This window comes from Theobroma cacao, chromosome 6 (genome assembly GCF_053813885.1).
Source record: "Theobroma cacao isolate CCN51 chromosome 6, ASM5381388v1, whole genome shotgun sequence".
Taxonomy (NCBI): Eukaryota; Viridiplantae; Streptophyta; class Magnoliopsida; order Malvales; family Malvaceae; genus Theobroma; species Theobroma cacao.
In genome coordinates, this window is record NC_142644.1 from 29325163 (window position 1) to 29347548 (window position 22386).

General features: G+C 37.3%; 4 protein-coding genes across 6 annotated transcripts; all 4 read right to left on the reverse strand.

Moving 5' to 3' along the window:
- Positions 1-833: 833 nt before the first annotated feature.
- Positions 834-2632, reverse strand: AGP31 (arabinogalactan protein 31). Its single transcript, XM_007025533.3, has 2 exons — positions 1908-2632; positions 834-1306 (listed from the first exon to the last, which is right to left on the reverse strand). Exons 1-2 carry the CDS (start codon positions 2590-2592, stop codon positions 1011-1013), a joined length of 981 nt encoding a protein of 326 aa, XP_007025595.1. The 5' UTR covers positions 2593-2632; the 3' UTR covers positions 834-1010.
- A 4061-nt stretch (positions 2633-6693) lies between these two features.
- LOC18596831 (eukaryotic translation initiation factor 3 subunit D-like) lies at positions 6694-9579 on the reverse strand. Of its 3 annotated transcripts, none has more exons than XR_001928494.2 (3): positions 7740-9579; positions 7212-7259; positions 6694-7015 (listed from the first exon to the last, which is right to left on the reverse strand). XR_001928494.2 is itself a non-coding variant. In XM_007025536.3 (2 exons), the coding sequence occupies exon 1, from the start codon at positions 9482-9484 to the stop codon at positions 7742-7744; it is 1743 nt and encodes a 580-aa protein (XP_007025598.3). In that variant the 5' UTR covers positions 9485-9577; the 3' UTR covers positions 6694-7015; positions 7740-7741. The 3 variants fall into 3 exon arrangements, 1 of the variants encoding a protein (XP_007025598.3); XR_001928493.2 differs by having other exon boundaries at positions 7193-7259; XM_007025536.3 differs by lacking the exon at positions 7212-7259 and having other exon boundaries at positions 7740-9577.
- Positions 9580-11935: 2356 nt separating this feature from the next.
- Positions 11936-13212, reverse strand: LOC18596834 (basic helix-loop-helix (bHLH) DNA-binding superfamily protein). The gene is made up of 3 exons (XM_018123274.2): positions 12956-13212; positions 12537-12863; positions 11936-12413 (listed from the first exon to the last, which is right to left on the reverse strand). The coding sequence occupies exons 1-3, from the start codon at positions 13073-13075 to the stop codon at positions 12324-12326; spliced, it is 537 nt and encodes a 178-aa protein (XP_017978763.2). The 5' UTR covers positions 13076-13212; the 3' UTR covers positions 11936-12323.
- A 4772-nt stretch (positions 13213-17984) lies between these two features.
- LOC18596835 (Protein kinase superfamily protein) lies at positions 17985-21663 on the reverse strand. Its single transcript, XM_007025540.3, has 4 exons — positions 21490-21663; positions 19863-21117; positions 19201-19656; positions 17985-18522 (listed from the first exon to the last, which is right to left on the reverse strand). Exons 2-4 carry the CDS (start codon positions 20616-20618, stop codon positions 18238-18240), a joined length of 1497 nt encoding a protein of 498 aa, XP_007025602.1. The 5' UTR covers positions 20619-21117; positions 21490-21663; the 3' UTR covers positions 17985-18237.
- Between the last annotated feature and the right edge of the window lie 723 nt (positions 21664-22386).

Sequence of the window (22386 nt, forward strand, 5' to 3'; positions counted from 1 at the left end):
CCAGCTTCCCCCCCCTGCTTGAAACAGTGAGAGATTGGGGCCAGGAGGGGAAACAAGCCCAGCACTTGACACCGAGAGCTGAATCTTTAGCATCCCACAATACTTTCAGAAATGCTCGTGAGATAGGATCATAATATAGCTATTAATACTAGTAGTGATACCTATCCGAAAATAGGTAGGAGCTGCAAAAAATGAAGAATAAAAAGCAATCAAAAGCGTAATCTTAATCTTTTTTACTTGACCCAGTCTAAAATCTTTCAAACATGAGTTGCCTTTCATCAGTAAGAAAAGGGAAAAATATAAAAAGAGAGTTTCATTTAGATTCATATGACACTGTTAAAGTGTTTGGACTGACTGTTACACTGTAATTTTCACTTTGGCATCACCGAAAGCAACAACTGGGGTAACCATATCCACAAATCCATCATGAGCATACTATTTCTTGTCATTTGCCAAGAGAAACTATGGGACTCACTCACAACATGACAACTCAGATTTGAATTGGCCAAAAGAAAATCAAAGAGGTAGCAAAAGGCTACCCCTAATTATGTGTACTTGCTAGTATGTTCAATCCTTTTTATAGTTTTTAATAAAGGAACATTATAGTAATTATATATCCCCATAAAAAGTCACATGTCTGCCACAAGGCAGACCACATACACTCCTTCCCATGAGTACCATATTTTTCTTTGTCCTGGTAACCATTGATAATTGAGATTATCCCCATCTCCCTAGAGACATCTTTGTTATTCATCAGGAAAACTAGATTGAAAAAAGTTTGAATCATTGATAGAAATAAAATCTATGTACTAGTTAAAAGAGCAATCCATTGATTATTCAATTACTAATCTATTCCATTTATGACTATTATTTATTGTTCACCCAAAGCAACACACTAAACAAAATGCCATTACAATAAGAAGCTAGGGGAAACTTGTAAGTAGCTGGTAACACATAAAGAAGAACAATGGAAAAGAGTGGGAGAGCAAAGCAGTGATGAGATTCCAGTTCTAGTAACATTTGGGTTCGAAAGCAAATGGCCCAACGCTGTAGAGAATGAATGGGAGCTTGTTTGCAATAAATGGCTTCTCAGGCTTCAAGGTGGCGCCCTGCAACCCGTTGTTGAGATTTGATGGCTTGCTACATGAAGCCAACGGTGATGATACTAGGGAGACTGTGCATTTGTGGGCTCCAAAGCTGGTGATGGACTTTGGTGCTTCCAGGAAGAAATAGCCGTTCTTGTCAGTCTTGGCTTGGACCACTTGCTTGTATTTGGTATTCTTGCATGTTAGCTTTACAATGGCACCTGCCAAAACCAATGCCAAGTTGCTCAGTGAGCAAGTAATCGAGTATAGGGTAATTTTTCTCGGTCCAACGGATAAAAGCAAAATTGTTGTGTTTACAACCTAGGGTGCCAAAAGAATGCATGCCAGCCATTGATGCTACGTACACTTAGAAGTATGAGCTATTGTTGAAAAAAGGTAAAGTTTTGCTGCTTTTAACCCATAAAACGCCAAGCTGTTGATGTTAGTCAGACTTGGAAGTTGGAACCAAAAGACAAGCTTTTCTCTCTCATAACTCAAAATTCAAAATGCAAGTTTTTCATTCAAACAAAATGAATATAAAAAAAAATGAAAGTCACGTCAGGAATCATAGCATCTCTAAATGCAAAAATAATTATGTACAACCATGCCTCATTCTAACATTGTTTACTTGTAGACAAGGGAGAAAGGCATGCTAAACCAAAATGATATTATCCCATAAAACAAAAAAAACTGTAGCTCATGATCCTCAATGCAAATGAATAAAACCCCTGAAGTACTCTTCTTTCAGTGAATATAAGGTTTTGTTTAAAAGAAACTTTGCTTAGATATTTTTAGCAATATCAAAATAGGTTTGGGACTGACCAAAGATAGGTTTAGCTCCCAAGAGGGTGTCAACTCCAGCGTACTTGCATGACTTGCAATAAACAACGCCCTGAACTGCCACGAGACTCCTTGAAGGCTTTGGGTAAGTGGGTGGCTTAGCCGGAGGATGAGATGGTGGGTATGTTGGAGGGTGAACTGGTGGCTTAGTCGGGGGATGAGTTGGTGGCTTAGTTGGAGGCTTCACTGGAGGGTAAACCGGGGGCTTAGTTGGGGGCTGAGTTGGTGGCTTAGTTGGAGGGTGAACTGGTGGCTTGGGTGGGTAAGTTGGTGGTTGAACTGGTGGCTTGGGTGGAGCGTAAGTTGGCGGCTTGGTTGGTGGTTGAACTGGTGGCTTGGGCGGAGCGTAAGTTGGCGGCTTGGTTGGTGGCTTGGGTGGTGGATAAACTGGTGCAGGAGTCGGGGCTTTAGGTGGGTGGCTTGGCGGCTTAGTGGGTGGAGGGGTGGGTGGATGAGGATGGGGGTGGGGGTGAGGGTGGTGGTGGTGGTGGTGATGACTTGGTGGGGGACTAGGTGCCATCACAGGAGAAATAGGTTGGTGAGATCCTTCATGGTAATGAGGAGGCAAAGCCTCAGGCAAAATTTGACCAGACACTCTGAAGCTGCTCACTAAGAGCAGTGAAAGCTGCAGAAGCAAAACAGCTTTAGCTGCTGCTGCAAACCCCATGTTTTTGCTTAAGCTGTATACAAAGAAAGATGGTGAAGCTGGGGTGCTCTAGGCAGGGAATTTATAGTGGTTAAGCCGTGATTCTCTGCGGTTTTTATTGATGAAATCATGTTTTATAATGGCGTGGGGTAGGGTTGTAGGCTACTATACACTATTCAGAAAAAGAGACAAAAAAAAAGGGAAAAGTATTTTTTTTCTTTTTTTTTTTTAGTTTATTCAAGTCTTTGAAAATAGGGTTCATATCTTTAAATGCATTACACCAAATTGGAACATTATTTTTTGCTTTTATGGCGCAGAGGTTCTTCACATGCAGAGAGAGAGAGAGAGATTTGAACTAAAGAATGCTAAAAAATTAAGGGAATTTTGCCCATGCTGCAAGGCAATGTAGAAGTTTCCAAGGACTTGGATTCAAGAGGGGTATTAAAATGAAAAAAAAGTTAATACCTTGGTTTTGGGCAATCATAGACTTCCATAAAGTGGGAAAAAAGATTGAACATGGGCGCAAGAAAAATGTGAAGGGTAAAATGGTGGGGAATCCCAGCTCTCATCCATGAGAATTTTGTACGTTGCTAAGGGTTTTTTGAAGATTTTCAACCCTGTGAATATCATCAACTCCTTGTGACGATAAAAACAGACATGCAGATGCAAACAAACCTTTGGGCCCATACCCCTCAACGGTCCTTGTTCCCTCTGATCAGGGTCATATACTTTTTGGAAAGACACGTTGCCCAAAAAGAGAAAAAAAAATAAAGTATGAAATGTGTTTTTTTTTTTCTCTTTTTTTCCAAGACATTTTGTTAGTGGAGATACCATTTAATCCAAATGTCCTTTTTAAACTTAACCCACACCGACAAATTCTTTACTTTCAATCATTCTAATTACTTTGGCAAAATCAATCCCAAGCTGTTTTAGGAAAACATGAGAAATGTAACTACTCATAACAAAAAAATTGTAATATTCCTATTTATAAATTTTTTAAAAAAATTTCATTTACTTTTTATAAAATTGAAATATTCCTCTATATATATTTTTTAAAGTGCTTGACGTAACAATTTTTTTTTGCTCAATTCAGTGATGTATTTATCACCATGGATCACCTTGCCTGTATCTCTTACAATTTAATTTTTATCTCTGCTCTAGAGGTAATTTTTATCTCTGCTCTAGATGTATTTAATTTTTATCTCTTACAATTTATATCTCTTACAATGGGGCAACCAAACAACATTTATTAAGATGATATGTAACCTTTCTCATTAACTGAGATCAAATTGCATCCTCTTTATGAAACACTTTGGCCGATTAAAGAAGAATCAAATATAAATTTAAAAAACAAAAAAGCAAGAAGAATCAATCATGTCTCACCTCTTCCCAAGCCCCACTGCCCAGTTAAAGCATAGGTATTAGTTCTTTAACTATATTTTTTTCCCTCCTGACACTGGTTACAAGGTCTTTCAAAGACATTGAATAATAATTACCAAATATTCAAATGAAATAAACGATTAGACTCTAAGCTTCTTTCACTATGCCCTTTTCCAAAGGTAATCAGGTGGAGATAACATGGCTAATCACTTCAATTCCTGAATGCATTCAACTTATCAAATTGCATTCTCCGAATAGGAATTTGACCCTAAGAGCCTATACCCAAGTTAATTTGTTTAATGGACCCAAATTCTTGGATCAAACGATAATCAAATTGTCGATGGAGGTGGAAGCAAGCTGGTTCTTGTGTGAAACCACGACATCCATGTGATTTTCTACTCACAACTTACAAGGGAATAAATATATATACATATATTAGTTGTCATTCTTGCAAACTGGTCTACTTAGAACAATGTATAATTCTATAGATCAATCATCAAATTACTTGTCAAACTACAAAAATGTATACAGTCGTACAAATTTTTTTTTTGGGGATTTGAGCAAGTTGATCTCGTCTGGCTCTTCTTTCATTCGTACATTATCAACCTTGAAAGCAATGTTGCATACCCATCACACTTGGTTTCTGGCTAGTTATTAACTTATTATCACCCTATGACTCATCTGATTAATTGATGTTATTGTTCACACAGATTTAGGCATAGTAAATTCTGGGTCGAGATCCTAAAATTTTTGAATATCACATGCCTGAATAAATTTATACAGCTCTTATCAGCTTGGAAGAAGGAGAAAGAATTCCACTTGGATGAAAACCACAAGTCAACCTGCATATGATTATGATGCAAGGCTCAAATCACCATTTTATATGTATACAAAAGGAATAAACCTTGGGCCAGAAAACCAGCCTTAATAGTTTATTTAGTTTTACAGAATAGAGAAGAGATAAGAGTCTATTTAAGTGCAGATCCTTGCCAGCTTAGTTGGAGATATTTGAGTTAAACTCCACCAGCATTGACCTGATAATATTACAAATTAAACTAGGTATTAATATTTGATTCTTTGCCCTGCAAGATGCATTGAATGCTGACCAGCTAGTTGTCTCCTTCAAGTAGTCTGTCGGTGAATTCCGATGGTGCAAGCAAGGCTGCTTCTGGTGTATGTGTAATGTAAGATTAGGGACTTGTCGGTGGACTTCCACAATTCTTGAATAATTACATAAATTGTACTCTGAAGCATTACCACTACTGGTCAAATAGAAAAAAGTATTTCTGCTAATGTTTTTACCATTAGATATTTGAATTAACAATATGTTCAATGTATAACAGAAAGTTGAGGTTTAAGATTTGGTCAAGGGAGACAAGCAAGGCGTCAACTATCAACTACCCTTTGGCTAAAATGGGTAGCTTTAGTTTGCAGGTTTCAAGAGCTATTTACTCTGTTTTCAGAGTTTGATGTCTTCAATTCATTCTGATATATGTTGAAGCAAGTGTTTCAGTCCATAACTAGCAAAACAATAAGAAATACCAGATGTGACTCTGACTATACTCCTTTCCTTTTAGTGAACCAAAAGCCCTTTTAGTCTTTAGCAAGCTGGAGTATGACCTTATAAATAATGGTAATGGAGTTAGGAGATTGCCTTTATAAAGAATTTTGGTCCCCTTCATTACTTTTAGAAACAAAATGCCTAAGCTTATTACGCATGGAAAGTAAGTGCCGAACACCAATCTCCTTAGTTCTAAAGTTTTAATTGACAACGGTTTCAGCAGCAACTTAAAGCAAACGTTATGGATGATCTTCATGACAAGGGGAAAGAATTCCTACAAAAAGGTCCGGCTAGACTCCATTCCCAAGTGGCAGACAACAACGATGAGAACCTTAGCCGCAGCAACGTCCCATTCTTACTTCTTACCACTCTCTGTCCTCTGTTGTATGATTTTATCCCAGAATTCACTAAATTTTAGGTTAATATATGGATGTGAAAGCTTCTTCCTCAGTAATGAAAAATTTTTGCCCCCGCGATCCCACTATCATTTTCAATAATTGAGGTCCCATACATGTGTACAACAGTATGCCCAGATTCCATTTCCCATTCCTGATAATCGACTCATAAGATTGGACCAGACTTCATGATTACTAAAGCACGCTCCAGTGTTTGATTACTATGAACCACTTTTCGGATTCTGCCGCTTTTGATTGGATTTGGGCCCACAATTCTATACATTGATTTCTCATTCCTTCCCCTGCCCGATGGCCTACAGTCTTGCAGATTTCCACCAAATCAGCCTTCTTGGCCTTTTCTTCTTTTCCTTTGCCTCCCCTTCCAAATATGGGCCAAACTTTACAAAGTTCAGAAATTATGGCTAACTCAAAGACCCACACGGTGGGAGGGGGGCAATAGTTTTCACTCATGCCCACGGTTTATTGGAATTATAATTTGATTAAGGAACAACGTTTCCTCAGTGCGAAAGGTAAAACCTTTAGATAATTGACTTAAAATCGATTACCAGCTGATATGTTTTCATCCATTTTCTATGCGAAGAGCGATGGTGATTAGTAAAAGCTAGAGCAAGTGTAGCTTGAATGAATTGGATTTCATGAATGAATGATCAAAGTAAAACCCAAGACATCAGAAGCTTCGACTAGATGAGTGTCACAAGATATGCTGGCGTTAAAGCTTTAACAAGTCTCACCAAGCGCTAGCTAGACCCTGATAGGAAGGAAAAATTTAGTAAGGAAAAATAGTTTGTAGAGGAAAATAGTTTCTGAAGAAGCAAAAAACATATACCCTCAGTACCACATTTCCAGACTCGCATGAAACCATCGGAACATGCTTACTAATTAGGTTCACTCAGTTTCAAAAGGCAAGTTATAAATACTCTTACAAAATCTCTCCGCACATAATGCTAAGTCAACATGCGGATCAAACAAGGAAACATAAATACTTTATGGACTATTCTTTGAGCTTCAAATCTGGCTTGCTGTAGACATTAGTGCGGATCGTAATTCTCCATAAATACCAGAATTTGGATAAGCAATCACCAATAAGCTGTAGCAATCAACACTAAAACATCAGACAAGTCCAACGTAGCATGCAATCAAGATAAAGAATCAACACAACATAGCAACAGAAATATGCCAATGATGAGATGATCCAGAAAACTAATGACTGCTTCAGTAAATCAAGCAACTAATATAATTCTTATCGAAATTTGCATGGCCATACAAGGTCTTTGACAACAGACCAGTACATCAAGCTTTTTCCAATCAATCTTCCACTCCAAAGATTAAACCTATAACCACAGATAAAATAAGTTTCAAAGGATTTCAAGTTCAATAAAAAGTTCTATAAAAAATCGCTAAACAATCATCACCTCCTTTCTTTTCTCCATTTATGAGCATTAAGAAAATAGATGAAACATTTGAACATCGTTAAGGCAATTTATGATAGAACCATAAACCAAGTTAAACGTTCACAGAATTTGCTGAACTCAGAATGATTTCAGTTAATTATCCATAATAAAAAACTAAAAAGATAAAAATAATAAATGCTTGTGCAGAACTCATATAACAATATTTGACAGATACTTGACTTCAGTAGATTGTCAGCATGTGAGACAGTATGCAAATAATTGGATCATACTAGTTGAAACATGGCAAACATTAATAAATGAACAAGGGAGATTAAAATAGCATATCATCGCATGAGAAAGGTACACCATAAGGACATAATGCATAGGCAAATATGAGTAAATAGCCTAAAGAACCATTACCTTTAATTTTGTGTCTCAATATCTTTATCCTCAACATCATTTGTAGTGCCATTTGCCTCCCCACCTTCAGCATCCTCAGTTGGTGGCTGAACTTGTTCGTCTTCTGGCAAAGGTTCCTCCACATAATCATTCTCAAAAGCATCAGCTGGAACCTCATAAATCCTCACCTGAGGCTTAGATGGATCCTTCACGAGCACATATTTCCCCTCATTCAATTTCATACACAAGTCCACAATAGACTTCACAATGCCCCACATATTCGCAGTGTTCAGATTAATTTGTGCAGCAAAATCTCTTGGCTTATACCCAACAACAGCCAATATCACATGGTTAAAATGATCCCTAGGATGCACCCTTGAAACATAGCCCAATTTCATTAAATCAGCACTGGCTAAAAGAGCTTGAGCAGTCCATTTAGCCAACTTATTCGCATTATTCTTCAATTCAGTAGCCAAAACTGCACCCCTCTGAGTCTCCAACTTCTGCCTCCAATCAACACCCGAATACTTGGGATCAAACTCGTTAAGTGCATTCAAAGTAAGAAAAGACTTCTGCTTATTAACCTCAACAACACTCTGAACCTCACAACGTGCAACCAAATACATATCATTATCAAGCTTCCACCTTCTATACCTATAGGCCACGGAAGCCACCTCATCACCTTCGTTGGCAAATGGGTTCGGCTCATCAAAACTCACCTTATTCCCATCCCTAACCAAAACCTGCTGTGAAAAATTCTGATTTATATAAGCTGCTTCAACACTCAATGAATACGCAGAGTTAATATCATCTTTAGCTTCAGGCAATGGCTCCTGAGAAGTCTCGTGAACTGACAACAAATCTAATTGAGAACCATCTCGCTTATCGAAAAATAACTTATTCCCAACACGTTGAATTACAATATCCCATGAATAAACTGACCTCGGTGCACACATTAAGGTTGCCAGAATCGTATCGGTAGCAAAAACAGTTGCTTTATCCTCATTGGCCAATCTTCGGATCACCGGATCGTCAGTTGTAGTGACTTTAAAGAAGTTTCTGTTCTTGAACCTTTCGAGCCTCCGTTCGTTCTTCGGGGTGATTCGATCAAAGGACCGATCGTAATACTCTAATGCGCCACAGAGGAGTAAATCTTCGGGTTCGGGAACGGAAAAGGATAATTTGGAGAATGTCGAGAAAGGGATTTGATCGAGCATGTTCCATTCCGGTTGGATATCGACTGAAGATTTGAAAATCGCGGCTTCGCGACGTGGCTGGTTCTGATTGGACCGGTTGAGATTGTAAAGACGGTCGCGGCGGGCTCGCTCTTTCTCGGCCTCTCTTTTTCGGGCCTCGACTTCTTCGTCTCGTCGTTGAGGGAGCTGGGGTCGGTGTTGGTTGAAACGCCACTTAGGGCCGAATTTGGGCCGAGGAGGAGGCTTGGCGTCTACTAGACGGAAGGAGGAATCGTCGTCCGGGTTCGCGAGAGGGAAGGCGTCGAGGTCGAGGGAGAAATCGAAAGGCGCGTCGGAGGAATTGGCTCCGCCGGGTTTTGCAGAGGAAGGCCGGTTGGATGGGTTGGCGTTCGAGGAAGGGAAAGAGCGGGTGAAGTCGGCGATTCGGCCAAGCTTTTCGGAGCGGGAGAAAGGAGCGAAGGGAACGTGGAGAGGCAGAGTGGTGGTAGTTGGGGCAGTGGTGACGGAGTCGGGTGGGCCCCAGCCGTCTGGGTTAAAAGGGACTGCGCCTACTTCAAAACCTCCTACCATTGTTGATGGATCTCCGGATTTCGCTGCAGCAGAGTAAGAGAGCTGATGGATGGTACCAGTACAGAGGGTTTTGGGTTGGGGAAGGAGGAAAAGAAAACCCTAGACTGAAAGGCGTTTATAGTGTGTTAAATGACGTGTTTACCCTCGATGTTTGGGCTTTTTGTTGCGCTCGTGATCGTGAACAGTTGGCTGGAAAATTTGGGCCTCTTTGAGCCCATTTACTCTTATATTGGGCTTCTGGTATCATTCCTTTTCCTCTTTGGTGTACAACCCATTGCTACAATTGTTAGTGCTCACATTGGGCCTAATCTGGGCTCATTTGGGCTTTCCTGGCATTTTTCGTCTTTTCAGAATGATAAGATTAAGACCTTCCCCACTCATAAAAATTTGGGCTTGTCGTTGTCAGATCCAAAACTAATCACCAGAAGGGTTTTCAGCACTCTATTTTTGACAGAAATACAATAAAGTTACTTGTTTGTGAGACCCTTTTTGACTCTACATGGGTTGGATTTCCTTCATAAGTAATTTCATAGTTTATTGAAACATTTAAGTTATGTATAATCAAATTTACGTAATTTACAATTATAACGTGAATATTTTCGATTTATGAGTTAATAGCAATTTCATATTTCAACTCACATGTTTATTAATTAGTAATCCATTGATAATAAATAAAATCAACAAGTTTCGAATCTATACTCTTATATATATATATATATATAAATAATTGAAAATAAAAAATTTGAATGTAGGATGAACACACCAAATAAAAACATGAATATATGTAAAACGTCATTGCATTCAGTTTTTACAAGGTGGAACTTGGGATTTTAACCCATAAACAATGCATGATACGAGGGACAAGGCATGTCCCAATTATTACCGTCCCTGTCAAATTAATAGGGAACGTCTTTAAGTAGTAGCAATGAGACAAAACATGCAGGAGGGAACACGGAATTGATTTCAGGGACTCCACCTGGTTTCTCGTATCCCTTTCTTTTTTCTTTCGTTTCATCATAAATTTGTCCTCCTGTCTGAACCATTAATAATTTCTACCAAATTTAAACCATGTGTTTAGGGGCACGAGTACATGACATCGACGTCAAAAACCATCCAAAAAGGTAGGGTTGGATGAGTGGAGGACTTGTGCTTTTCGCTGTAATGTAGGTTTTCAAAACCAATAATGTAATCAGTTTTGTTGGGGAATAAAGAAGAGGCAGGTGGCAGCAACTGCTTGGTCGAGAGCCGGGTCAGAAAAAATCTGTATTCATCAGCTCCCAGTATCCATATCATCTTCAAGATTTCTTAGTTGTCTCTTATATATGTCGGACATTTCATTCATGTTCATCCCTTTAAAGTCTAAATAAATTATAACTAGTACGAACTCACCACTAAAACAGTAATGATGGAATAAAAATTAAGAGCTCTTAATTTTTATTCTACATTTACATAATTTGATATTTTATTGTGTTATTTCGATCTCATGTAATGTTTGAAAGGAAATGAAATGAAATGATATATATGCTTGTACGTAGGATCGAAAGGAGAGAGAAGTAAGAGAAATTGTGTTATTTGATGTTTTATATTTTGGGGTGAGAGATTATTGGTTATATTTTTTTTTCTTTTTTGGTTAAAACCGACAGTGAAATGAGATATTTTATATAATAAAGTGAATTTCACAAATACAATTAAATCACCGTGAAAACCTATAAATGGTAATATTTTCTGCATGTTCCAAAATAAGGAACCAGCTATACACAAAATGAAAAGGTTTCTTCCTATCCTTTCTTATCCTTATAGCAATTTATAAATTCTCCACTTCTCCCCTAGTTTGCCGGTGATCTAAACATGCTAATTACTAACTGAGATGCAAGAAAAGAAAGCTTGCAAACGTCATTCGTCTTTCGTCAGCCAAATTGTGAAAGAATTGCTTTCACATACACGCTACATAATACACATGTATATATTCCCGACTTGCTAAAAGCCTTCTCCCTAATTATAACAAAAATGCTTCCATAATTGACTTCTCATCCCTTCGTGACAACACCATGTTCTTTACATTACCATTGACTTTGCAAAGAACCAAGTAAGTTTCACAGAAAAATCCGCCACTATGTAATGCATGCATTACACACTTTCCTTAGGTGGGAAAGCCTCAATTTGTATTACAGGTCTTCCCCACAGTTACAGGGTCAAATATTGCGACTTCCTCAGTTCAAACTAGCATGGTTTTGGTTGGACAGGACAAAGTGATTTCGTTTTCAACATAAATAAATAGAAACTAGTTAGCAAATAAAGCATCTGGCCTGTCTTTTGAAATGTCGATTTATCAAAGCACAATGACCAATTCATAAGTAATTCATATGTGAATAAAGATTATATGTAGGGTAATCCAAATCTAACAAATATTGATTCCTTCCAACCAGTCAGAACTAAACAAAAGTAACATCATTTCTGAGCTAGCAAGAAGAAGTTTGTCATATATATCAAATATAGAGCCATTATTCACCATAATCCTATCTAAACTAGAATCAACAATGCATAAAAGCTGTAAACTTTGTTTAATCCTAGTTTAACTAGGTTATAGTGGCAGTTTGCTTTATTGAATTTGAGAGGTAATTTGATGGGGTATGTACAGATATGAAAAAGCTTGGGAATTGAAAACATCATAGCAATAGATCTGGTGTTGCCAAGCAGCATTATTTCATATACTACTAATTAGCAAGCGGCAATGGCGCCTCATGTTTCATATCCCTTGAGGTTTCTGACAAACGTTTTACTAACAATCAAACAGAAGATAGAGTAATTCAGATTATTTACTCCGTTAGAGCATCACTGATCATGCATCAGCAATATCATTGACGAACTTCTGTAGTCTCTCAGATATCCTGGCTGCAGCTCCATAATCTGGTGCATAAGACTCCGCAACCTACAAAAGTTTTTAAGCCAAGAATTTCTGAACAAATCCTAAAATAAAAGATTATTCCTGACTATTACGATTCCTCATCACATCACAAGAAAAAGGGTAATGAAAGTGAAAGCATATGCCTACCGTAAGATGTATAGTATGGAAAACAGTATCGTCAACAACAGAGAAACTGGCATTAACGATCTCGGCTCCTTCTTCATGAAGAATACGAATTGTCTCATTGAAGATGAACTGACTACTCGAGCAAGTTGTTAACCCAATCACCAAAGAAGAACCCATTTCTTGAATCATGATTTGAGGAGATCTCGGCCCACTGCTCCTGCTTGTATTCATCGACCTTTCTACTCCTAGTAAGCTGTCTTTCCTTTCCTTCATTCTCTCCAAGTTTGTCTGTAACCTTTTTATATAGTTTGCAGCTTCACCTAGTTGATCAGGCAGTGATGTTGATTCCTGCAAAACTCCATAGAATCGAAATTTAGCAAATATTTGTGCACATTTTGGAGTGAGTGTGAAAAAAGAGAGGGACAGAGAGAGAGATAAACCCTAGAGTTGTGATGGGGTATGAGAGAATTGAGTTTGGAATAGAGAGCTTTCATTTGATTTCTCCTGTTTCTCTCGATGAGTTTTCTATCTGTTCTTGAGGAATTAGGGTTGTGCTCCATATCAGTAATCCTTTGGGAAGCAAAGCTGCAGCTTGCAAGCTCTTAGACCAAGTTAGCAAACGTTGCCCAACAGGGATAATGTGACTACTCCTTTGTTTGTTAAAGCCTTAAAGGTTCCCTTACCAGTAATGAAAGCCAAAGGCACAAAAGCAAAATTATATATCATGAGATGCCACAGAGAAAAAGTTTGCTGATATGAACCGGTGGTGGGGTTTGCTGTAGGGCTAAGTGGACTGTCATTGACCGTTTTAACTCTTGAGAAAACATATTCCCAAAAGCATGACTGTTTCAATTCCGGCTTTAACATTTTACAAGCACATGCCTAACCGAAAAAATTTTAACCTAATTATATATTTCAGTTGAATCTTTTCACCTATGTACAGGCTTTGAGTACCCTTTGGATTCGGATGGGTTGTCCAATTTTGCAAATCGAATTGTCACTGTGGATATGAATGAAATTATATGCATGTAACCTTCTAATAATGCAACTTCCCCTTTCCAAGAGAATCATGGTGGTCTTAGGATAAAGTTCATTAGACAATGACGATGACATATCAGCGTAATCAGGTGGAAAGTTTGGCTGAACTTCCATTGATTTGGAATCGTACTAGATTGATTTGACCAATTGCTCACCACCCCGATGCATGTGGTGATGTCTTGAAGTGTTTAGAGGGGTAAGAAAATGAATTCTTCATCTGGATTAACTCGTAGCCTTTTGACAAAGTAAAAAAGCACGGATTAAACTTGTCTGGTCAATCATCATCCACATAGATACAGCATCGACACATGTTAGAACAACCCCAATGAAACTGGCATTAATATTTCAATGTTTAATATCGGCTTAATGGCTTATTCCCACTCCTTAAATCTTATCTAATTACTAATTTATTGGTGTTATTATGATTCCTGAAGTAATTTCTTTGTCAACATTTTTCAGGCTTAGTATCATTATATTCGTAATGACCAGCTTCTAATGGTTGATTACGACTCCTTAATCTTATCTAAATTACTAATTAATTGGTGAGTTTCTACATGACATGCGACACGTGGTTGACGAAGGTCAAGTACACTGAGATTACGTGGCAGGTTCCAAGATATAATTACCTTTTCGAATACTTAATTAATCTGCATACGTAAACAAACACCATGGACTATAATTTACAGTCATGCTTGTCTCCCTTGCAATCATTACATTCCAAGATTTGTGTGTTAGAATAAGCTATAATTTACTTCACTTTTATCATCAAATTTTTAACTTAATTCCATTTTTATTTGATCTTCTTAATCTCATGTTCAATATCAATGCATATTTCCTTGTATTTTATCCTTCGGAAGAGCATTTCATTGTGGGACTAACAGGACCAGAATGCGGCAAACATCTAGTACACTGTATATGTATCAGAAAACAGTGAGATAAAGAAACCTAGCAAAAGTGGCTTTGGAGGGGGTGAGGGCTTATTGCCCAAGCCAGAGATATGCATTGAAAGCTTTGTGGGGAGCGTACCACTACTGACATCAAAAAGAAATAGAAAAATTTGTGTACCGACAACAAGTGTCTTTCTCTCTCTCTGGTTTAGGGACTAAATGGTCCACATAACTCACTTTTGAGTTTTGTGGTCCAGATTTGCAAGGAGAAAGATCAGCCTTCAAATGCAAATCCTTGCTTGTGGGAATTTCCTTTTTGTTAAAAACCCTGCCCTCTCCATGCTTTCTTACGTGAAAAAGGGAGACATTCCCAGAACTGTGAGGATGCAATGTTCCCTTTATAGCAAAACTAAGAACACTATAGATGTCATGCTTATTTCCTTGCCTAGATTTTTCTTTTTAAAGTATGCAATTATTATGAAAGATTTGAATCATCTTCAAAGTGAGATTCTTGACGATTTTAAATGAATAAAATTAAATAATTATATGCATTAGTAGCACATATGTTAATTACAAATAGTGTTTAATTAATTATATATTGAACGCTTTTTAAGTTCGAAATAATTTTTAATGGATTTGTTGTCACTTCATTTAATGTCTTAATTATCAAAGAGATCATTATATAAATTTTTTTTTGAAAGGCATAAAATTATATTCTAATACTTAAAATGTTTATAAAAATTATCATGGATTAGTAGTGAGACAAAGTAGCAGACTAAGGGGCACAGAATCCCCTGGTGCACTAAGCTGCGTAAATAAATACGAAAATGTACTATTCTGATCGAGTCAAGAAAGATCAAACAACCATTATGTAAATTATTTAACCTTTCAAATATTAACACCTAATATAATTAACCTTCATGATCACGAGAAGACAAGGGCCTTGGATTGAATCTCGAATTATTGTTATGATCTCTTGAAGTGAGTCGAGGTCCAAAGAGTATTGATCATGTAAATGTTCCTGCTTATGATTCAATAACCACCCTCCCATCTCAGCAACAATTAGAAGAAGAAAGCACATGTCCAAAGGAGTGAATCATATGGTAATTCAACTACCCAAAAGCATAAAATCACATTGTACAAGCATGGTCTTCGGGCTTCGATGGGCAATTGCAGGAGAGACTGTCTTTGCCAGACAGGGAAACAAAGGCTTACATGCACTTTTCCTGGGAGGCATATTTCACTTTCCAAAACCATTCCCAGTGGACGAGAGTTGTTGAAGGAATAGTGAAATCTAATTGATGTTGAAAGAGCAACAATCGGAGGATCCCTTTCCAATTCAATCTGTCTACTGTTTTTACACCAAATAGCGAATAACAATCCTAGAAACCTACAATATTGCGCCTCCCCCCGCCCTTCCCATGTTTTTTGGTACATCCACAAACCATAAGCAACAATTATTATTTGTGAAGACTTCGGTCTTCTCCAACTTTTTTTCCATATCCACTTGGCTTTCCAGGGGGAAAATACGATAAAGTGAGAAAGACCATGTGTACCTTATCCCCCCCTTCAAAGCTTTTCCAGGGATTGCTCAGCTGTAAAATTGCTTTGAGAATTTGCACTGGGAAATTCCTTAGGAATCTCCTTTTGTGCGGACAATTTAACATACTTTTACCACCACTAAAATTTGGTCAGAGACTGTAGCTGTCGCTTTAGATGCCCCATGCCTACCAACATTCTTCTGCCGTCTTCGTGAAAAGATGATTTACTGAAAATTACGTAATTCCGTTCATTTTAAACTCGAATTAATATTGACTCTTACTTTAACGTGTTAAATAATGTGACCAAATTATTCTGTTTTATATTTCATTCACTCACCATAAATTAAATTGTACAACACTTAAATGACATCAAAGTAGAAATCATATTAATTTGATCTGAAAAATACATTAATGAATATCCATAATTAATGAGAAATTCATCATACCCGAACTAATTCCATTAAAAAATATTTTAAAAAAAGAATAATAAAACCAAACAAGCACCCTATTCCTAGTATACATAGAGTCGAGAAAGGCTCCAACATTGAATAAAATCTATAGTCTTTTTCTCTTAAGTCGTTACCATCCTCAAGACGAAGCAATTGTTTTATTGGAGAATAAGGTTACCTTTAGGAATTATAGTTAAGTTGTTAATGGTTTCGAAGAAGCAACCACGACGACTTTGGCCTTGGTTTTGTTTGCCATAAAGACTGATGAATTTCCCTTACCTTTTAACACTCACAGTACCACCTTTTGACGAACCAAGTCGCAATACTGAATTATTGCCACTCCTATCCTATCACGTTCAGTCTTCAACGTTTTGATCAAGACAATTGCATTAAAACGAAATTTGATAGGAACTTAACCTTAACATGTTGTTAATGTATCAATATCCAATCTCTTTTTATATTATTTATTTGATTTTATTATATGTTTATTTTATTCTTTAATGTATAGTATATTACTACAAGAAGCTAAGATTACAAAGACATGATTAAGGCCCAAACTAGAGCAGACAGATGGGCTTCAGTAACGGTGTCCAAAGTCTGACAGAGAGAGGCCATTTTGAATCCTTATAGTTCTGCCAACAAGAACAGGTCAAAATTTAATAACTTTGGTATTGATATTTGACAGGGAAAGCCCGTCCAATCACAATCACTCACTAATTCATATGAACCACGGTTGTTACATTGAACCTTCACAAGATTGAGACATGCGGCGATCTACTCCGAAGAGGAAAAGGCCAAGGCTACTAGCCGACTACTATCAACTTGCATTGTGCCGTATAGACACTGTAATTAATACTGAAAAACATCAAATCGAAATAATAAATTCCACCTAAACTTCGAGAGACAACTATGTTTTAGATATTTTTGGGGTAGCAAATGCAGAGAAACCCAATGCCCTTTTTCTCCCCGTTAGGACTTAGGATGCTTAACTTGGAAAGTATACTCCCACTTTTAACGTATTACGTTGAAATGATCCTGTTTCACACACACACAGAGAATGTGGGAATATATGCCAGCATTTCCCAGACTTTACTCTTTTCAGATCATTGAAGATTCCTGAATCATGAATCCAAATGCTATTAAGTCAACTAACAGCAAGAACCCTTTTTCCAATGTGTTTTTGTAATGATATTGGCTGAATTAATGCCTGTAAACTTCAATAAATTACATACTATTAGTAGTTTTTCCTAAAGGAACTAATAGGATTTGAATTTCCTGAAGTTAGGGGAACAAAGAAATGGAAAGATACAATAAACTGAATCAACTTTCCATGATCAATTATTGCAGAAACTTTACTCGTGTGCAAGTAAAGAAAATGACAGAACTATATAAAAAGAAGGGTAATATTGAAGAATGTTTGATTTGTACACGCAAGGATTCATCTTTGGAACAGAAAAGGAAAAAGGAAAAAGAAAAAAAAAAAAAAAGAGTACACACAACTATAAACAGTGTGCACACGTGTGTATACACGAAATGTCATCCAGAACAAATGACTTTTCCGAAATGAAAATGATTTTCTTTAATTTTTCTCGGCCAATATTTTTAATTTCCTGCCCGAAAACATGATCATTGGTTGTATGTGTATAATAGTAAAAAGACACATTCAGCTTGATGCATGCCTACCAATCTATTTCATTCACTCTCACATGAGTGTGACATAAGGTACAAATAAAGAAGCTTAGAAAACGAACCTTTTAATTACAACTGACCCGGTGACACTACAAAAAAGCCAGGTCACAATAAAGATTCATGTGAATTTAGGTTTAGGCATAGGTGAACTATAGGCATTAGAGTGAGGGTGCACGGGACCAAGCTTTTGAATCCAATGAAGCAGCCCTTTCTTGTGATCTTGGCAACTTGGGTTCTGTACCAATTTCAGGGTTCCATCTTGATTAAGTGAGGACTCAAATTGCTCCAACACCTTCACTATCTGCCAAAAATCAGGCCTCTTCTCTGGGTGCAATGACCAACATTGCTCAATTAAAGCTCGCATGGCAGGTGGACAGTTGTGTGGGATAACAGGTCTCAAATTCTAAGAAAAGAAGTTCCGATGTCAGAATTACAGATATAAAAGCTTCTCAGTTGAGATTAACAAATGCAACAAATCATACATAAACATGCTACAATCGCACTTCAATTCTCCCACATAAGTGAAAATTCCAGTAGAATATCTGTTACTAACCAAGTAACCATGCCTTCCTTTCCTAAACTTCCAGAGTCATCCTGACAATTTATTCAACCTGCTGAAACAATGGAGAAATACGGTGCTACCTACATATTAAGTATCTATTCTTGTTTCTGAAAATGTGCTTAGGTTAGCCTCATATTGAGCAATGACTTTTAAATGATTGTTTGATTAACATCTTATGCCACTGCATGAGACCAAGATAATAGCATTAATGCTGAGCACCAGCAAGATGAAAAGGCTTCTTAGCAGTCTATCATGCAGACCAAACCACTCTGTTCTATCAGCATTGCTTAAATTCATAAAGACTTTCAATGCAGTCATATGCTAGATCTTGTGGATCAATATTACAATCTTCAGTTGACTGAACATGATTAAATCAATGAGATGGTAAAATATTTAAGAATTAAAATAAGCATAGACATGAAAATTTTGATAAGCAAAGGCCTGAATGAACTGAGGCTGATATGCAAGGACAGATATATGCATTCATATTACCAAAAAGCATGAGGTTAAGGAACATACCTTGTTCACAACTGCAAAAGCAGCTTGGATAGGATTCATATCCTCATATGGAATTGTTCCAGCTACCATTTCCCACAAAATAAGTCCAAAGCTGTAAACATCCACCTTCCGTCCATACGATTTCTTTTTGATCATCTCAGGTGCCATCCAACGATAAGTCCCTGGATCATCTGCCAGTAGATCACAATATGCCTCCTCACAAGCTATACCAAAATCAGCAATTTTCAGATGAAATTCCTGATCAATAAGGACGTTTTCTGGTTTAAGATCACGATGAATGACTCCTTGAGAATGAATGTATTCCATTCCACGAGCAACTTCCAGAACAATAGCAATTAACTTTTCCATCGGAAGAGACTTGTGATCAAGCTTGTGCAAGTATGCCCTTAATGAACCCTCTGATAAATATTCTGTTATAACACAAAAAACCGGTGGCTTTCTGCATGCTGCTACAAACTGGTCAACAGATCAAACGATCAAGTGAGGATCGAAACTAACAAAAAAATACTCAATTCAAGATAATTTAAAGCTATGGCTCTTTAGCTATTAAGAGATCGAAAACCTGAATAAACTGTTTGGAAGCATGGTAATAACAGAACGAGATACATATGAAAAAGGAGGAAAATGAAAAAAAAAAAAAAGAAAGGAAAAAGTTCAATTACCTTTATAACATTCGGATGATGGAGCCGAGATAAAAGAGTAACCTCCCTATTGAACTGTTTCTCTAATCGAGCAGCCAAGTTTCCATTCTCGTCATCATCTGGTACCCTAATAATTTTAACTGCAACAGGTTCCTCCTTATATATACCATGATAAAGCCGGCTATGCGCACCATGGGCAAATCTAAGCCCAAGAAATAGCTGGGAAAGTTCAACAGTGTGTTCATCAGCTGCTTCTACGGCATTAACCCTTCCTCCAGCATGGTCAAAATACTTAGTCCAAGCCGACTCCTTCCTGCTCTTTGACCTATCTTGAACTTTTATGGAACCCAAGTGCCTAAGGGGACTTGAATTCGATGATGCTGGTGAATTGGATCCTTTCTTATCATGGGATTCTTTATGGAAAAACTTTCCCCTAAATCGCTTGTCGGATTCTTTCCTTTGAGGATTTGGAGTTGAGAATCTCCTCCTCTCAGACCTTGCTTCCTTAAAGGTATCAGAGAGAATAGTCTGAGGCAGAGGAGATACAGATCTTTGCTTGTTTGTGATAGGATTTCGCTGAATCTGTGGATCATTGTGAACTGATTTCTGTTTAGCAGAAGCCACTGCTGACCTTGGTTTCAATCCCAAACTCCACTCTAGATTCCTGTCTGATTGTAGGTGGAAAGGAAAAGAGACCAATCTTGATGAGTCCAATCTATGACAAACCGTGTGAGAAAACTTTGTTCTCCTAATCCATGAATTAGCATCGTCTGCCATTTCTTATATCCCTGTAATTCAATGCAAATACTTGATATCCTAGAAGACCTTAAACCTAAAGCTTTGCTTTTGACTTCCCTTCTATGTTTTCGTCCTCGTATGAAGAAGGGACACAATCAAGACTGTTCCTGAAACAATACTCCTAGGCAATATACAGAGCTCAAGAAACTAAAATTCTTCAAGCCCATCAACCATTGACCACTGAAAAATCAAACTTCGGTTTCATTGAAATCAAGAAACCAATCAAAGCCATGAAGAAGAACCATCAAGAATGAGACTCTGACTGGCCTTAATCTCTTCTCCATCGGAAAAATAAAAAAAGAGAATCACTTGAAACCCATCAAATATATCCACACTTGAAACACCATTTCTTCAACCTATCAAACCTTTGATCCATAACCAAAGTACCAAACCCTCCTCAAAAAACAAAAAACAAAAAAAAAACCTATTTTTCTTTCTCTTAGGCTTCAAAAGTCAAAATACCACCTTCCGTGAATGCCTGGAAAATCCCACACAAGTAACCAAATATACAAGTCATCAATCAAAAAATTAAAAATAATATAAAATAAAAACAAAAACCCCAGGAAAAAAACACAAAAGTATACTGCATTTTATTATTGAAAATAAAGAATAAAAAAAGCCATGAGTATAACACGCATTAACCACAAGAAGAAAAATAAAACTAATCATTGTGTCGAAAACAATCATAAACCCCATTATAAAAAAAAAAGAAAAAAAGAAGAAAGACCCAGATTCATATATGACCAGATAAGCACAAAACAAATAAAAAATGGGAAAAAAAATCTCAAAGTAGTAAAACTAGTACATCTGATAACATATACCAAAAAGCATCCAAAGACAAGAACTTTACCATGAAGCTAATAAGTACATGGCTAATCAAGGCAAGGTGGCATTTTCTTTTGAGGGTTTTCTCTTTTTTTTTTTCTTTTTTCTAAAGTTCTAACCTTCTTCTTCGTTGTTAGGAACCAAAGACAGGATCTTTTTGTGGGTAGATAAGAGGAAAAAGATTAAAAAAAAAAACAAAACAACACCCAAAAAATAGTAAAAAAAAATCTAGGAATTCTCCTGCAAAAAGAAGGTTTGTGATGGTATACGTATCGTCTACGGAGATGGTTGGAGACCGTAGATTCCGTGGACCCGATATTTTCGGTTGAGGACTTGGAAAAAGGTGGAGCCCAGTTGGGAGAGGGGTGGTGGAGTGTGGGGACCACAAAGAGAGAAAGTCAATAAAAGACAGAGCTTTCGATTTTTCAAAAAAGCTTTTTTAAAATAAATAAATAAAAAAAAGGAGTAAAGTGGAGGAATACAAGTGTCATTATCACGGACAATTGAGTATTTATTTATTTTTTCCTTTTTATAATTAGAGAGGCAGCAGGAGTGGTACGGTTCGCACGGATTTGGTGTCCGTGGTTGGTATCGGGTAAAAAAGGAAGGTGCCACGGCCTATTTGGTGCAACTTTCGAATATGTCGGGTAGACAGACCTTTCTTGTTTGTCTATTTTTCTACGTACATGGATCGTATGTATACTTATTTTTTTCTGTTATATACTTTTAAAATTTTATTCTATAAAAAAAATGTAATGACACAAACTCATAAAGGAGGATTAATTAAAAGTGCTAACCAATAGAAAGGTCATGTTGACCAATTGCGGTGCCTTTGGGATTAATCAAGTCCTTTCAAGTGCGGCTGCTGCTGGTGGGGACCCAATGGGGTGCGTTTGCTATCAACCAGCGGTTAGGATCAAAG

What these genes read in the sequence shown, in the direction of transcription:
- AGP31 (XM_007025533.3), bottom strand. Translation starts at nt 2,592, where the DNA reads ATGGGGTTTGCAGCAGCAGCTAAAGCTGTTTTGCTTCTGCAGCTTTCA. An exon ending in GGGAGCTAAACCTATCTTTG is followed by an intron (nt 1,307 to 1,907) that starts GTCAGTCCCAAA and finishes TGGTTTTGGCAG; the next exon opens with GTGCCATTGTAAAGCTAACA.
- LOC18596831 (XM_007025536.3), bottom strand. Translation starts at nt 9,484, where the DNA reads ATGGTAGGAGGTTTTGAAGTAGGCGCAGTCCCTTTTAACCCAGACGGC.
- LOC18596834 (XM_018123274.2), bottom strand. Translation starts at nt 13,075, where the DNA reads ATGGAGCACAACCCTAATTCCTCAAGAACAGATAGAAAACTCATCGAG. An exon ending in TACCCCATCACAACTCTAGG is followed by an intron (nt 12,864 to 12,955) that starts GTTTATCTCTCT and finishes GGAGTTTTGCAG; the next exon opens with GAATCAACATCACTGCCTGA. An exon ending in TCCATACTATACATCTTACG is followed by an intron (nt 12,414 to 12,536) that starts GTAGGCATATGC and finishes AAACTTTTGTAG; the next exon opens with GTTGCGGAGTCTTATGCACC.
- LOC18596835 (XM_007025540.3), bottom strand. Translation starts at nt 20,618, where the DNA reads ATGGCAGACGATGCTAATTCATGGATTAGGAGAACAAAGTTTTCTCAC. An exon ending in ATCATCCGAATGTTATAAAG is followed by an intron (nt 19,657 to 19,862) that starts GTAATTGAACTT and finishes TCTGTTGACCAG; the next exon opens with TTTGTAGCAGCATGCAGAAA. An exon ending in CTTTTGCAGTTGTGAACAAG is followed by an intron (nt 18,523 to 19,200) that starts GTATGTTCCTTA and finishes TTCTTTTCTTAG; the next exon opens with AATTTGAGACCTGTTATCCC.